The sequence below is a fragment of the Phocoena phocoena genome, chromosome 4, assembly GCF_963924675.1.
Source record: "Phocoena phocoena chromosome 4, mPhoPho1.1, whole genome shotgun sequence".
Classification (NCBI taxonomy): domain Eukaryota; kingdom Metazoa; phylum Chordata; class Mammalia; order Artiodactyla; family Phocoenidae; genus Phocoena; species Phocoena phocoena.
In genome coordinates this window covers 16,937,213-16,954,917 of record NC_089222.1, presented here as the reverse complement: position 1 = coordinate 16,954,917, position 17,705 = coordinate 16,937,213, and the positions used below count along the sequence as shown (strand labels likewise).

At 48.8% G+C, this 17,705-nt stretch overlaps 1 protein-coding gene across 1 annotated transcript in view; it reads left to right on the top strand.

Annotated features, from left to right (window-relative positions):
* The first annotated feature begins 3,014 nt into the window (after positions 1-3,014).
* Positions 3,015-17,705, top strand: part of SLCO2A1 (solute carrier organic anion transporter family member 2A1) — a 76,230-nt gene continuing 61,539 nt past the window's right edge. The window contains exon 1 of the mRNA XM_065876214.1: positions 3,015-3,110. Within this exon, the coding sequence (XP_065732286.1) occupies positions 3,015-3,110 (96 nt within the window). The remainder of the gene's footprint in view (positions 3,111-17,705) is intronic.

The window sequence follows — 17,705 nt, the reverse complement described above, 5'->3', positions numbered from 1 at the left end:
GCCAGAAAGGCCCGTGTAAAATGCCAAACAGCCCATGTCACCCCCTGTTCAGAAGCCTTTAAAGGCTGTCCATTATGTTGGGGATAAGACCTACACTTCACTGCATGCCGCTCGTGTCCCAACCTCTTCACCGCACACCTTCCCACGGTCCCCAGGTCTCATGCTCCAGCCAGACTCAAATCATGGAGCAGATTTACCTTCCTTCACCTTAATCCTCCCAATCCTGGCAGTCCCTAGGGCTCAGCTTGAAAGTCACCTCCTCCAGGAAACCTCCCTGCTGCCCCAGGACGAGTTAGGGTCCTAACTGTGTTCCCATAGCAGATGAGCACAACAGCTCTTTTCCTATGTCACACTGATGCTTCCTCTCCTCACTCCCCACCCTGAGTTCATAGAGTTCACAAGGAACTGTCTTTGTCTTTGTTTTTCTAGTGCTAAAAAGTATTTGCTGAAATCAAAGGATCTGGGAAGAGTCTTAGAAACAGACCCTGGGGGTGTTCTTTGAGGGAAATGGGTTACCCTATGTGTAGACGCTGAAAGGAAGCAGCTAGAGTATTAACTACAATTCTTAGCCGCCTTCTAATGGGTGACCCAGTTTGGGCCAACAAGCCTTAAGGAAAGGTAGCTGAGCGTGCACAGGAGAGATTTGCTTCCCTGATGTGCTCACGGCCCCTTCCTGTTTTCTGTCTTCCACTTCCTCCCTGAAATTAGGAGAGGAGGCTGGCGGTGGAGCAGCCCTCTTGTGATGATGAGCCAGCCATAAGGACGGGAGTCACACACTAAGGAATCTTGAAGGGACCTAGGTCATGACCCCTAGACTACCTACTAGTGGCTTCTTATTATGAAAGACAAATAAATCTCATTGAGGCCCCAACTTCAGCTGGGTCTCCATTACATTTAGCTGCACTCCCCCATAGAAAAGGCAGATGATGGCAGATAACCATCTGTGGGCATTTCTGAATAGACCTTTTCTTTAAAGATGATGCTAGTCCTGACAGTGGGCAGAGGCAAGATGAATGGATCAGGACAAGGTGAGGGCTGGAGAGGCCGACCCTGCCTGGGATTCTGTCAGAGGACCATGGCAAGGACTCACTCAAGGTTTGAGGAAGAGGCTCCAGTCACGGTGGCCCTAATGTGACCATGACCTTGGCCTGGGCCTTCTCTGGTCTCTGCTTGGTTTCACTTGTGAAATGGGGCTGCTGGATAGATAGCTTTTCAAAGGGCATAGTGCTGCAAGTCTGGGCTTTGGAGTCAGGAAAGCAGGGTTCAGGTTCCAGCTGCATCGCTTACTGGGGGTGTGACTTCCAGTCACTCTTGTTGCTTGACCTCATCATCATCTGTAAAGTCCACATTGTGACAGTGCTGATAACCGTTGGGCTAATGCTGGGGTTCTGTGGCATCGTGCCTGGGGGTGCCAGCAGAATGCCTGGCGCAGTCCATCATGGCTGCTACAGCCCAGCGCCCAGCACACATTGAGTGCTCTGTGGGGAAGGCCGTGCTTGTGTTGCATGTTCTCTGAGACGGCTTACTGGTGACCAGTTTCATGCCTACTCTGGATCTGGGGCTGCTGCAGGGCTCTGGAAAGCCTCTCTGATGCCCCTCGATCTGTGGGTGAGTAAAGTGGCCCAAGGCCACCCACTGTCCAGTGGCTTTCCCTCCAGCACTGTGTGTTGTTGTGTCCAGGGTCCTGGGCCACAGGTAGAAAGGAGAAGCCCCTGGACATCGGACAGCCCAGACCAGGCCCAGAAAGGCATCAGGCCTTGGGTAGAAGTAAGAAACCTACATGGTCCATCTGTCCTGTGGCCCCTGTCTTAGCCGAATCTTCCTGGGAGTTGAGGGGCATCTTATCTTGGGAATAGCTAGGAGGGGGATGTGAGGGTGGGGGCTTGAAGAGGTTGGTTCTGCAGATAACTACAGGAATTACGGAGTTAGAAAAATACCCCCAGAACTGGATTCCTTACTGCAGCTGCTTTGGGCAGACCCTTCTCGTGAAAGTGTCACCTTCTTTCTCTTTTCTGTACTACCTCTCCTGGTGGAAAAGAACTTGGAGGGAAAAAAAGTAAGCGTTTGTTCTATTCCAGCCCTGAAAAGGAGATCAGTGGGTGCATCCCATTTGTCCACGACCTCCCCCGCCTCCCCTCAACACTCCAGGCCAGGCGCAGCCATGCTGACACTCGACAGCACCTCCAGTTTACCTTGGCTCCCGTCCAGAGAGTCCAGGCCCAGCCCGGGGCGGCCCCCACCTCTCCACCTTTGTTACCAGGCCCCTCTACAGCGCAAAGAGCAGTTTAAATATAAATCAGTCCTGGACGCAAACAGAGCCTCGGCAAGTCTCAGAGCCATCACCGGAACTGAGAGCCCAGGTTTTCGACGAGTGCAAACAAGCAGAGACCGACTCCGTAAACCTTCCTGAGCGCGTCGGGAAGGGCGCGGAGGCTCCGTTTCCCTTCACAAGCGTCTGCGCCTCTCCGACGCCCCTGGCTCCCGCTGGCCCCCCCCCCCCCCCGGCGCCCCTCGCTCCTCCGCCAGTCTCCTCCGGCCCCCGCAGCCCTGCCGATCCCTTGTCGGGGCCCCTGCAGTCTGCGGGCCCGCGGCATTCACCCCGCCCCGTCAGCGCCCCGGGCGCCCCCCCCCCCCCCCCCCACTCAGCAGCCTCCCGCCCCCACCCTCCAGCGGGCGGGACCTTGTCCCGGGGCGGTCGAGCCTTGCGGGTCCCTGCAGGGCTGCGGGCGCGGAGACAACTCCGGCCGGAACGAGGTCAAGCGCAGCCGGCCACCGCGTCACACCTGTCTGAGGGGGCGGCGGCGGGGCGGGGGCTCGCAGCGCCCTTGACACCCGAGGGAGGAGGGAGCGCGCGTTTCATCATCGGCGGTGGCGGCGGCGGCCACTTATAAAACTTCTGGGCGCGCACCCTCGCGCTCAGTCTCCTCAGGCCGCGCCGTGTGCCTCCTCCGGCCACCAACGCCGCACCCGCCACTCGCCCGGCCTCCCGCCCCGGGCCCCGCGCTGCAGCCACCATGGGGCTCCTACCCGAGCCCGGCGCGCGCCAGGGCAGCGGCGCCTCTGCGGTCCGAGCCGGCCGCTGTCCCCGCTCTATCTTCAGCAACGTTAAGGTGAGCGGAGAACCCGGGACGTCCTGGCCCGAGCCGCGCCGGGCGCACCTTCGGCGGGGTCCCGGCGTCAGTGCTGCGGCCGCTCGGGAGGCGCTGCGGGGGCGGGCTCCCTCCCTCGCCGTCCATCCGTCGGTGTCACGCTCCGGGACGCATCCCCGCGGGCCCCGCGCCGCCGGCGAGGAGGCACCTGGCCAGGGAAGCGCGTGCTGGGCGTGTGTGCGTGTGTGCATGTGTTTGTGCGAGTATGTGCTCGCGCGCGTGCTCACACGCCCTCGTCAGGGTAGGAAACAGGGCGATGAAAGTACTTGCTTATTGGGCCAACTCTATTCAGATAGTCCTGGCACTAGCCTAGGGAATTGTTCTGTTCTTTGAAAAAGAACATCTCCGGGGCACCTTTTTGGGTTCCTGTGGGCAGTTACTTCGTTAAGGGAATGGGCTTGGAGTTGCCCGTGTCTGGCGCCTTGTAGGGGACAGGCTGGGGTCCCTCTGAGATGAATATCAGAGCCCATCTCATCCTGGGTGGCTGGCAGAAGGGCTGTTCTCCGCTAGGCTTTCGTCTTCCCCAAGGGCGGCAGTGCGTGAGCTCTGCTACCTGAACGGGCTGCTGCCTGCAATGCTGAGAATTCCCCCGAGGCTGGCAACCAACACTGCAGCTCTTGGACCAGCTTTCCTGGTCCGGAACTGGCCCCAGGAAAGCAGCGGCTTTCGCAGTCTATTCCGTAAAGTCTAGGCAGGTGCCTGGCAAGTTATGGGGAGTAGGTGAAGGGGTGTAAGCAGTAGTGTGGTGAGGACCCCCCAGGGGGTCAGGAATGCTTTCCACCCCCTCACAGGTCCAAGAGGACTGGAATGGTTGAATCCACACTGGGGCTTTTTTGCCTCTTCTGGGAGGGCAGAAGCAACTGAGGAATGCACCACCTGTGGTGAGGATGTGGGAGGTTGTAAAGCCCAGGTCACGGCTCCTTGGGGTCAGGGTGGGAATTATGGTGCAGAGAGGTTGTTTCTGGCAATCACACAATCAGATGGGGCTAGGTAATGCCTCCAGTGGCACAATTAAGGGGAACCCAGAACATACAAATGGAGGATGGGGGTCTCTGTGGGCCAGTTATGTGTGTCCAACAGAAAAGGATCTGGAGGTCACAGTGGAGCCCATCTATGTACTTACTCATATTGTTAGCAGTAGAGCTGGGCTCCCCACTCCTGCTTCTGCTCTTTCCCCACACCACACTAAATAAAGGTTGAATTGATTCCATGGTTGGACGTAAATAAGACATAGAAATTTTGAGATCGTTTAAAATAATCCTCAAATCTCCTCACCTTTGGCCAGACCCTGATGAGAACACTGTGTGTGGTTTTGGTTCCATCATTTAAAGGAGTTTAGAGAAGTTTCAGCAGAGAATTGTGGAAAACTTGGGGTTTATAAATTAGGAATTGGGAGGAAAGGGCAGGGGCAACAGTTGGGTGGTCTGAAAAGAGAGAGGCCCAGGAGGGAGCCAGGGTGGGGGCAACTCTCTCTGTTTTCACCACTCTTAGGGTTGGGAGCAGGAGGGACAGCTGACAGCGAGGGTAACCCCAAATGAGATTGATCCATTTAGACCTGCCCTGAGTCCCTAAAATAAATGAGTTTATGACAGCAGTTTCTTTGAAGATCTATAAAAATAAGATAATTTATCACATGCTGATGATATAGCCACATGTGCCTGAGGCCGGGCCCAGGCCAATTGGCCTCCGGAAGGCTCATACCAGTTAGGAGTTTTTCTGAACTCTAAAAACCAGATTCCTTTCATCATTGCCTCCGTTGATCCATAGTAATTCTAAGACCAGAGTTAGGAGCAACTTCCACTTAGCTTCACTTATCTGCCTGAAACCAGGTAGGAGACTGGATATCTCAAGGCACATCTTGGGGCTGGAATTCCATTAGTTAAACTCCTTGAAGTCATTTCTTCCAGGGGGTAGGGCTGGCTTCTGGGGGCTTTGCTATTTGATGAGAGGTTTCCTTCTCCCAGTGAGAGGTTTGGTGACTGCCATGCACCCTGCCAGGGGGGTATGGACTGCACATGTCGTGACATGTGTGACATGGGAGGAACACAGGACACCCAACCTGAGGACCCATCATTTTTCTAGGTTCCTCGTTGTTGGGACAGACTAACCAATAGGCTTTATGACATTCCTGCAAAACGCCACATACCACATGGTTTAGGGAAAGAAGATGAAGCCAGGGGACTCAGATCCAAGCCCCATGCCATCCCCTTACTAACTAGGTAACACAGGGAAGTATCCCTGAGCCTCGGAGTCCTTATGTGAAAAAAAACTGGGCAACATGAACAATTCCCTCCTCCCGGAGGCAGGGTAGAGAAGGCCTTCATAAGGATTATGTGGAATGAGGCAGAGGAAATGGCTTTGTAACCCATACTGGGCTTTCTGAGATTGGCATCATTGTGAGGTCAGTTCTCGCCTCAACAAACAAGACTGTGAATTCAAACATCATTTAGGATCGATTATTCCACCAATTATGCCTCATTCTATGAGACATAGTTAATAGTTAAGAAAAACTACAGTTAATAATAATACCCAAAAATAGCAATAGTAGCAAACAGCAACAGATCTGTCTGAATTTACTGGGAACTATGGAAATATCTTACCCAAATGCCGTCCTCATTACAGCTCTGTCAACTGGATGCTGTTACTGTCCCCATTAATGATGAGGAAAACAAGGCTTAGTGAGGCTGGTCCTTTGGGCTTGGATACATAACCAGAAAGAGTGGAGTGTAGAGGAACCAGGAACGTGAGCCTCCAGGTCAGAACCCCTAACCCCTGTGCGCCTGGCCCTCTCTGTCGCACGGCACTGGTCAGCTCAGCGTTAGCGTGTGGAGATTCCTCAGATGTGCTTGTTCCGCGTGGTCAGGGCTTTCTCCAGGCCCTGGTGACACACACATCTCAGCCGTGACCAGGGGCCACTGCCGTGGCTGCAGCACAGATCCGTGTAGGCACGAACAGGCTCAGACCCTTTCACTCCTCCCGACCTCATCTCGAGCCTGGTGACTCTCAGGCTCAGGCTGAGTTTTTGGTACTTCCTTCTGCAGGAGTCAATACAATCGTGTTTGATCTAGAGACAGTCTCAATTGCCTCTGGGTTACAGCATTCTTAAGAACTAGAGGACCTGCTCGCCAGTCATGGTTAGAGGGAGCAGTTTGGCATCCAGTACTCCAGAGCTCTAAATTAAAAACAGGTTCATTCAGCCATTATGGGGCAGGGGTGGGGGAGTTAGCGGGGAGCCTTTTGGCTAACTTATCCTGGCAGCCTCAAAGAGATCTGTTTCTTCTGAAAATGAAACTTTTGGGGCCAAACTGAGGTTGTCTTATAGAAGGAGTGGTCTATTGGTAATTGCTGCCCAAAGTATGGGAACTTAAACACACCAGGGCCCCAGTGTAGGGAAATAATGGATATCCAGTCAGTGTGGATGGAAGGCTGGGGAAGAACAGTGGGAAGAAACGGATAGACGAATCTCACAGCTTGGCCTGGGTGGCCCTGGTGACCTGTGACCTGGGAGGGAGGCCCCCGAATGAGGGAAAGGTGCTTTGTCCTGGCCTGTGTCCGTAACGTCCTGAGGCCTCTGACTCCCAATCATGGGGCAGCAGCTTGGACTCAACTTCTCAGTTTCCAGAGGAAAGTGCTATATCCCAGCAACCTGCAATCCATGCTTGGGGAGACACTCTGAAGAGAACCCTCTGGGCCAAAAGAATTCCTTCATCAACCTGGTGGATTAAGATATGCTCCTCCCTCCCCAGGATGTATTTCTCTGACATTGGGGACAGCATATATTATGATCTCCAGGGTGTCTGTCCCCTGAGAGGCCCACCTTGCCCTGCTTGTTTGTGTGTGTTGGGGAGGCAGTTTTGGGGGATGGTTTGGGGGGTGGGGAGGGAGAACCATGGGAACGGGTGGGGTGGTGGTCAAAGGTCACTTAGACCCTTTCCTCCTATAACTATGCTCAAAGCCCTTCCTAGCTTTCCTCGTGTCTCCTGGTGATGAATTCGTGACCTGTGTTGCCACAGAGCAAGTGGCAGAGGGATTTATTTTGAAATCATTATAGATGCATAGGAAAAACAGTGCTGAGAGGTCCTGTGTTTACCCAGTTCCTCCCAAGGATTTCATCTGACATAATTACAGTGTGATACCAAAAGCAGGAAATTGACATTGCCACGATGTGTGAGTATAGTTCCAGGCCGTTCGATCGTGTGTACAGACTCAGGGAGCCACCACCCCACTGCTTCAAGACAGAACTATCCCATCTCCACAAAGGTCTCCTTCCGACTCCTATCCTTGATATGTTCTCTAGCACAGTAATTTTATCATTTTGAGAACATTATATAAATGGAGTCATGAAATATGTGTGTGACCTTTTGAGACTGGCTTTTTTCATTAAGCATAATGCCCTTGAGATCGACCCAAGCTGTTCCATGTATCAGTAGTTTGTTGCTTTTTTTTTGAGGGGGGTACGTGGGCCTCTCACTGTTGTGGCCTCTCCCGTTGCAGAGCACAGGCTCCGGACACGCAGGCTCAGCAGCCATGGCTCACGGACCCAGCCGCTCGGCGGCATGTGAGATCCTCCCGGACCGGGGCACGAACCCGTGTCCCCTGCATTGGCAGGTGGACTCTCAACCACCAGGGAAGCCCTTTGTTCCTTTTTATTGCTGAGTACTATTCCATGGCATGGATGTATCGTGATTTCTCCAGCCATTCACCTATTGAAGGACCTTTGGGTTGTTTCCTGTTTGGGGCTATTACAAATAAAGCTGCTATGAACAATCATGTATAGGTTTTTGTGTGGACATAAACTCTCATTTCTCTGGGGTGAATGCCCAGGAGTGCATTTGCTAGGTCATATGGTAGTTGCACGTTGATTTTTAAAAGAAACTGCCAAACTGTTTTCCAGAGTGGCCATAACATTTTACATTTGCACCAGCAAGGTATGAGAAATTCAGTTTCTCTACATCCTGGCCAGCATTTAGTGTTACTGCTTTTTATTTTAGCTATCCTTTTTTTAAAGAATTCCACCCCTACAGAGAGGCACTGCCTCTGGTGAAAATAAGCCAGAGGACCCCATTTTTATGCAACAATAGAATGTAAACACCGGAAGGAACCTCCTCCAGATAAAGAAATGGGCCCAGGAGGGGAGGTGACCTGTGCAAGGTCTCAGGGAACTGGAAGTAGAGTATTTTAGTTATTTGAATTGGTGTGTAGTGAGATCTCATCATGGTCTTAATTTGCATTTCCCTAATGGCTGGTGATGTTGAACATCTTTTCATGTGCTCACTTGCCATGTGTATATGCTGTTCACTGAAATATCTGTTCATATATTTTGTCCATTTTTCTTTTCCTTTTTCTTTCTTTCTTTCTTTCTCTCTCTCTCTTTCTTTCTTCCTTCTTTTCTTTATTATTTTTGGCTGCATTGGGTCTTTGTTGCTACGCTCAGGCTTTCTCTAGTTGCGGCGAGCTGGGACTATTCATCGTTGCAGTGCGCAGGCTTCTCCTTGCGATGGCTTCTCTTGTTGCGGAGCACGGGCTCTAGGCGTGCAGGCTTCAGTAGTTGTGGCATGCGGGCTCAGTTGTTGTGGCTCACGGGCTTAGTTGCTCCATGACATGTGGGTTCTTCCCGGACCAGGGATCGAACCCATGTCCCCTGCACTGGCAGGCAGATTCTTAACCACTGTGCCACCAGGGAAGTCCTTCCATTTTCTAATTGGATTTTTAAATTGTTGTTTTGAGAGTTCTTTATATATGTGAGATACAAGTCCTTTGTTGGGCATGTGGTTTGCAAATATTTTCTCCCAGTCTATAGCTTATGTTTTCATCCTCTTAACAGAATCTTTCACAGAGAAAAAGGTTTTGATTGTGATAAAGTCCAATTTATCAATTTAAAATTTTCTGGATACTGCTTTTAGTGTCATGTCTAAAAACTCTTCACCAAATCCTAACTCCTGAAGGAGAAATCCTCTGTTTTCTTCTAAAAGTTTTATAATTTTGCATTTAAATCTATAATCCATTTTGAGTTAATTTTTGTAGAGATGTGAGGTTTAGGTAAAGGTTCATTGTTTTGCCTGTGGTTATACAATTGTTTCTGCACCATTTGTGGACAAGACTCTCCTTTCTCTATTGAATTACCTTTGTATCTTTGTTGAAGATCAGTTGGCCATACTTGGGTGGGTCCATGTTGGGTTTTCTATCATGCGTCATTGATGTATGTGTATATCTCTCTGCCAGTACCACAGTGTCTTGATTACTGTAGCTAAATAGCAAGTCTTGGTATCAGGTAAAACTTGATTTTCATTCTGCAATGGAATGATTACCAAACCTTATAACCCATTCAGTTTCTCTTCTACTTTGCCTTTTAGGAAGATTTAAGGACAGATTTAAAGCTTGCTTTTAGTAGGTGGATGGGATCTTACATATTTACATGTTTCCAGCTTTTCCTCTGGCCTTAGCTGAATGGTTGTCTTTTCCCTTGAATTTGATTTTTCAGTCTAAGTTCTTAAACTTTTTCTATGCGTAATGCCAGCCCTGCAAGGGAGGTATCAGCATCTCCATTTCATACTTGAAATCGAGGCACATCCAAGACCACATATCCAGTCAATGGCAAAGCAGGAATTCCCACCAGGGTCATCTCACTCCCAGCCCCTTTCTTCCCATGGCCCCAGAATGCCTCTCAGTTCTGAATTCTTTCGTCCGTGAACCTTGGGGCCTGAGCGCAGTGATCTCTGAGGTCCTTTCAGGTTCTCAGATTCCCATCTCATGCTAAGTTGCTGATTGAGATGAGACCAGGAGCAGGGCCAGCTGGGTCTGAGCTTTGCCAGGAGACCTGCTCTGAAACCTGGCAAAAGAGGAGGGTGCGGCTGGCCCGGTTGTCTGCGATCAATCCCAGCTCTCTTGGTTTCGTGGACCTTGATTCCCTGGGATGGATTAAATTTGATCAGAGTGAAGGATGAACCCAAGGCCAGGAGTCTCAGACTACACTGTGGACTGGATGGATGGGATGATCCTATCCAGTGAGCAGCCGTCGCCCAGAGCTGTCTTCCCAGCCTCGTTGCCTTGTTGGGTGGAGATGCTATGGAGGCTGTGGCTTAGGGAGAAGGCACCAGCCGGCTCAGTAACCCCAGGACTTGTGGCCTGTGGGACACTCAGTCTGGTCAGCATTGGCACTGACCCCCACAGGGCTGACCACTGCCTCTATAAATATGGGCAAACTAACCCTTTCTTTATCATTTAGTGTGCACCAAGTCCTATAGGAATCTGATGACAAGTTTTATTTTGTTTACCCAAACATCAGCCATACCTATTTATGTTCTGAAAGATGTTCCATCCAACACCCTTGAGAGATGCTGGCCTAGAGCACAGAAGGCCTCAGTTAAAATTCAGAGGGCACCAGGGAGGGTATAGCAAGCTAGTGGTTGTCAATCTGCCCACCAAGATGCCCTGAATTCTAGAAGGGAGTGACCGGTCTCCACAATGGAGTAGGACAAGGGGATGAAGGGTGGTGTCGGGAAATGTGGTTTAACTAATCATGGATATTACATTTCTGTAGAATTTTATGTTTCATCCTAGAATCAAGTGTATTTTATATTTTCCTCCACAATATATCTGCATGCTTCCAAATAATATGTTGTATTTACCCCCAAATCTTGGAGTAACACTGATGCTCCAGGAAGCTATGCCATGTCTAGCTCACGTCTGCCAGATGTGACCCCAGGTTGAGTTTGGGAAACAACACAGCAGGCCTCAAGTCAGAATTAGATTTTCTAACCCAGCCAGCTTGTTGGGCATAGAGGGAACCTAGGAAATGTAAGTGGGACAGGTGTGGGGTGTGAATAGCAGACAGTTCCTGGGCTGAGCCCGTGGGACACCCCAGGAGAGGAGCCGGCTAGAGAACACAGTGAGGCCCCTGTTGGCCTGGGGAAAGGGGACAGTGGCAGAGGGGAGGGGGAGGACGGCAGGCTGCCGGAGCCACACTTGTCCTGCCCGACTGGCTGCCGGAGAGATTTCAGGATGGAATTAAACTGACCACATTCTCAGTCTGTTTTACATGTCCTTCCTGCCTGTGCTCCAGGCCCTTCTGAAACTGTGCTGCTTTGCCTTTGATTCACAGTGCATTTGAGGGAAGTGGTGGGGAGCTGAGTGTGGATGTCGGAGCCTGGGCCTCGCTCACTCGTGAGCCTTTACTGCATGTTTGCGGTGGGAGGCTCTTCCCCAGGCTTCGCTGTTTGCACTCAGCTCTCGAAGAGACACCCACGTTTCCAAGAAACAATGGCCCGTAGGGCCCTGCTTCTCAGTGTGACCCACTGCCTCGATTTGCCCAGGACCGAGGGGGTTCCTGGGACACAGGACTTTCCGTTTTAAAACTGAAGACTTCTAGGCAGATTGGGATAAGTTGGTCACCCCACTGCCATTTTACAAGAATGGACTTCCACCCACTGACTGTGGGGCAGGGGAGGTGCCCATGGAGAGCCAGGGATGGTGCCCAACAATGGAAATAAGCCTCAAGGACTCATGACAGGAAGGAACTGGAGGCTTCCAGGGAGAAACCAAGAGGCAGGGCCCACTTCTGCCTCTTGTTAGTACATGGAAGTTCTCCCGCCTGGCCCTGCCTTCATTGCCCGTTGTGATTTGTGCAGCATTTTTAACCTCTTACTGTATAGAATCCATACGAGTAATGATAAAACTGAGCTATAGAAACATGGTGCCCCTCACTTATAGAATTACTGAATTTCAGAATTGTATACCCCCCAGAGTGAAGCTAGCAGAGCCCCCTCTTCCTGGCCACTCTCCTCATTGCTTCTGGTAGAAAGCAGTCTCCCCTCTCCCACAAGTCCTCTAACTAGGTTGAAACAGAAAGCCACGTGTCCTGGGCTACCTTCCTCTAAAAGCCAGGCCAGGCTCTGAAGGTGGGTGTTGCTGAGGGGCACAGGTGGCCCTCCGACCCTTGTTGTCCCAGATCACAAAGGTTTCCTCGCTGGCTCTGGTTATCACTCACGAGGGGACCTCAGGCTTTAGGGAGGCTGGTGGGCCCAGGGTTTCCTGGAACCAGCAGAGACCTTCCCATGATTGGGACCCTGCAGTTTGTTATGCTCTCAGGAGCCCAAGGCCTGCTCCCGCCCCAGCTCTCACACTCTTGCGTCTTACCCCCATCTTTCTCTCTTCTCACCCCAGCTCTCGCTTCTCCCTGACTTGGAATTTTCATGGAGAGTCCAGCAAGAGCCCTGGACAGGTCACTGGGTCCACCCCCCGGCCTCCAGCTGGGCGACATCTCTCTGGAGCAAGTAGACAAGGACCAGAGTCCCTGACTTTATCATTAGGGGGCCTGACAGAGACCCTTCCGGAGGGCGTCCGGCCTAATGCCAGTGGGAACATTCCTGTGGACCCCCGCCTGTGCCCCAGGCTGTAACGCCCACATCCCACCCACGCAGACTGGCCGAGCCCAAGCGAGGTAGAACCCGCCTTGTCTAGCAGACTGTCTCCAGCCCTGGGCCTTGTCACTGACTTGGAAAGTGAGCCTCAGGGCCCTGTGGCTGCCGCTTCATTTCCAAACTGTGCTTGCTGTCAGGAGGCTGCCCTCTCGGGCTCACTGCCGCTCCAGCCTCCTCCCTCTGTGTCCCGGAAAAGCGCAGGCCCACTGAGTCAACATGTGAATTTAATACATAAACACGTACAGTTAACAAGGAGTGGGGACAGGCATTACTCAAGTCTGTATTGGTTTACCTTAAAGTCACAAATATATTTAGAATTCCCACACTCAGCACCAACACATTTTTAGCAGCAATTATGACTTTCTGAGCTATCATCACAAAGACGGACACGTTTTATTAGGCCACATCTGTGTGATAAAGCATAAGGGGATATGTGGATATTTAATTGTGAATGCAAATGCTTTGTTGGGGGGCACCCATGTGTGCCAAATTTAGTGAAATAACAAGGGCAGGTCCTTTCAGAAACACTCTCTGTGCTGCGAGGTGCGTGTTGTCCACGTCGTGTAGTGGAGGAAAGTGGCAGGCAGCTTGTGGAAACTGCCACATCACACAGTGACAGAGCTGCAATTCGGGCACTCTGTCTTAAGACCCTGTCCTCTGTGGCTGCTCTCCATTTCCCACCACAAACCCCAACCAGCCGAGCCAGGACTCTGCTACTTCCGTCCCCATACTCACAGACACAGCAGGGCTGCTTATTCCTATTTATTGTTTTATTTTCCTGAACCAAATCTGACACTGGTGGCCCGGAAAGTCCTTCTTCCTCAGTCTTCCTCTCTTGTGGCACATTGTCTCACCCACAGCACACAAGCGCTGAGACCAAGGACCCGGCGTGGGGTGGGAACAGCGACCAAGTGGCTTAGAAAACCTTCCTGAGCAAATAAATGGAAACCCAGTCTGCTGAACAACATTTTATCATTTAATTCATCTGTTCAGAAACTTGTAATGAGGAAATGACTCATATAGCTAGTTATTGGCAAGGCAATAAATAAATCATGGGACATCCATCTATGAGATATTTACAAGACATGTTTTAAAGTTTTATTGCGAAAAGTTTCAACTTGAGGGAAGGGTTCATTCTATAATGTTAAGTAGAGGCGGCGTATGAAGAGATGATCCAGATTTTTAAAAGTCACGAGACTTAAAGAGGGTATACCTAAACAGAGATGGTGCTCTGAGTGGGATCCTGTAAATCGTTTCTTCTTCTTTGTGACGTTCTATGTTTTCCATATTTCTACAATAAACATGTCCTGCATTTATAATTAGAAAAAACTACCAGTTAAAAGCCCTGAAGTCTGCGGTGACACCCACCTTTGCCTGGTGCCATGAGATCTGTCGTTGTGGTCTATGAAGTGAGACGTAAGGTAGGAGGAGGCTGATCTCCAGGTCCCTGAGGATGCACCAGAGGTGCGGCCAGGAGGGCAGCCAGGGGACGGGATTGTCTATAAGGACCACTCCTGTGCCCATCACTGTTACCACTGCGTTTTTACATCTATTATTTCACTGGAGTCTTATGGCTCCTCAGTGATGGAGGTGAAGTCAGATAACAATGCTTTAACTCTTAAAGAGAGGCAAAACTATGGAACATTTTCTTTTCTGGAAAGATTGAGAAGTGTTTCTGTCCAGGAAGGCCTCTCTGCTCTTCTGGTGCCCCACTCCCAGGGACTGGCTCAGAGTTTGGGAATCCAGCCCTAAGGGTTGGCCAAACATCTTAGGGGAGTGAGTGTACCTGATCAGCTCCGTGCCATGTTAGGAAGAATGGGCCTCAGGGGGAGGTGGTGAGGGCAGAGTCTGGGACAGGATCTGCTAAGGGCTGCCTGGGGTCTGGTCCTGAGCCTGGAGTTTTATACTTGGGAGGATGTGATGACATCCCTGGGTTGGCTTTCACACAGTCATTTTGGTGAGCATTGAGTCAGTTGGTGACCCACTGTTTGCAAGGCAGGACTCTGCTGATGTCATAAACACCAGGGGTTTCAGAACTCTGAGGCTAGGAATGGTGTCAGGACAGCTGCCTGAGATGCATTCATTTGTTCATTTATTCATGCAACACGTAATTATTGATCACCTACCATCAACCATTGGAGGTACAATGATGAACAAAACAGAGCGGGCCATGCCCTCATGAGAGATGTAAACAGTGGGCAGATGCACAAATAGATGCAAAGTTATAAGATGTGTCAAATAAGAGGGGAAAGAACTGGGTTTTGTGAGGGAGGAGAAGGTAGAAACAGAACTGGGTTCTTCTCAATACATCTGGGACCGCAGACTCTGAACTCTAACATGCCACCTTCATGCTTCTGCTACTTAGCCGCTGCATGGGGAATACAACCATGAATCAGGCAAGGTCCCTGTCTTCCAAAGGCTCTGGTTAGTTGGGATAAGGTGGGTCATGAAGAACTATAGTGAATTGTGGTTTTCATCCATATGACAGGTTGACAAAACATGGGACCCTCCTACTACAAATACCTAGAGTTACTGCATAAAATAGAACACCATCAAATATTTAAATGCGGAGCTGAACTTGCAAGAAAGAAAGTGAAATCTTCAGGGGCAAGAAATGATGAATGAGTTGGACACCCAAACAATGACTGTACCAGCAGGGGTTGAGGGGAAGCTGTGTGTAAAGAAACCCTCAAGAAACTACTGTTGCAGATTGGGTATTAGTAGTCCTACAGGCACCGAAGATGACATGGGGAGCTGGCAGGAAGACTCACGCATGAAACTGGGTCCCTTGCTCAGAAAGGAACCCATAAAACTTTGCCCACCACCCTGTTACAGGTTAGGTATATCTCTAACAGGACCTCTGGGTAAAATAATTCCACTGAGAAATCAAAACACCAAGTCCATGCCACATGGACTTGGAAGCAGAACGTATACTATCCACACAGTATGGGAATCTCTAAGCATATAAATTAGGATAAGAAATTCATTCCGGGCTGGTGACAACTCTTTGTCATCTGGTAGACACAAGAGCAAAACCACTCTGGAGGGATACTTCTACAGTCCAGACCAACTGGAATCCCCAAGAGAAGACAATGTCCGTGGAACAGGAGCTTACGATAAACAGTTATACAGGAAATGACCCACCATAAGCCACAGGCAGTACATATATTCAGTGAGGAAGATTAGCACCTCAAGATTTTAAGATAATGGAACATTTTGAAAGAGACTATAAAAATACATTGAAATGTTTAAAGACGTGTAAGAATAAATAGAAAACACCAGGAAAGAACAAACGCTGTGAAAAAGGAACAGGCAGATTTGAGAAACAAATGGGAATTCTATACATACAGAAAGTAACAATTCAGCAAATGGTTAAATAGCAGATTAGATACAATGATTGGTTAATTAACAGATTAGATAATTTCCCAATTTGAAGTCCATAACTTAATGACATCTGCACAAAATGATAATTAGTAAGTGGAAGATAGGGTTGAAGAAGTCACCTGAATGCAGCACAGAGGAATAAAGAAGTAGAAACTGTGACACTTCACAGAGGAGAAACCTGGCAAGCAAGCACTGCCTTGGCCAAGTGACCAAGGTTAGCATTATCAGTGATAAGTCATCTTGAAAATATGTACCCTTTAACTAATGTGGTGAGAAGGGCGGTTTATCTCTGTGGCCTTCCCAAAAAACATAACCTCAGTCTAACCATGAGAAAATCATGGACGAACCCAAACTGGGGAGCATTCTACAAAATACCTGACCAGTACTCCTCCAAACAAGGAATGTCTGAATGTCTGAGAACTGTCACAGCCAAGAGGAGCCTAAGGAGACCTGATAACCAAATGTGGTATGGTGTCCTGGGACAGAAAAAGAGAAAAGCTAATGAGATCTGAATAAAGTATAGTTTCGTGAGTAAAAAAACAAAACAAAACCAAAAATAGTGGAAACTCTAAAAGGCAGGTTAAGAGACATGAAAACAGTAAAAATAAAGTCCAATATAAGTCTGAAATGAGTCCCCAAGAAAAGAATGAATAGGTGATAGTCAATACTGAAAAAATGACAGAGAATTTCCAGAATTAATAAGACATATGGTACCTCAAAATAAAAAAGCACCGTAAGTTCTGACAGGAATTTACAAAAAAGTACACCTATACATATCATACTGGAACTGCAGAACAGTAAAGACAGAAAAACTTTAAGAGCTACTAGAGCAACATTATAGTTTACGCATAAGACTCAATAATTAGACCAATAACAGTCTTCTCAAAATAAATAGATATACTAGAAAATAATGGAATACTTTTCAATATGCTGAAAGAAAATTACCACCAAATTCAAATGTTATAACTAAATGATAATTCAAGAGGACAAATAGAGATTTTCAAACAAAGGCAGAGAATTTACTAATCGTGAGTCCTACTAAAATAAACTACAAAAGGATGAAATTCGTAAAGCAGGAAATCAAACACAGAAAAAGATGATACAGAATGGTAGTAATTATTGATTGTGAATAGACAAAAATAATAATGATTTATGGAGGGCAGGAAAGATGGAAGCAGAATAAGACATACCAATAATATGGAGAATTGGCAGGGAAATTTGGAGTTAAAATCTTAAGTCCTTGGCTTGCTTGGGAGGAGAGTGGAATAATTAATTAACTTTAGTCTTTCTTAAGTCAAACATTAAGTTAAAATGTATGGGTAATCATTCAGTGTAAAGACATTGAATGCATACTTTCCAAAGCAGAAGAGTGTAAAAAGTAGAAACCTAATCAACCAAAAGAGGGCAGGAAAAGAGGAGAATAAAAGGCAAAAACAGACAAACAAGAAACATTATGGTAAATAGGAGCACAGTAAAATGAAGTGGACATAAATCTAGGTTTATCAGAAAGTGGAGTACTCTCACCATTTCAAAGCTAGAGACAGACTGCCTAAAAGAGAGAGAGAGAGAGAATCTAGTTTCATGCTCTTTAAAAGAAAATGTTGAAAATCAAAGGACAAAAGAAGATAGGAGAATACCAACTAAAGAAGGAAGATTTATCTACTTTAATAACAGAAAATAGTGTTTCAGGCAAAAAGAAAGACGGATTGTGAGATGTCTGCAATGTCTAAAACTGACTAGGATATGTGGAACC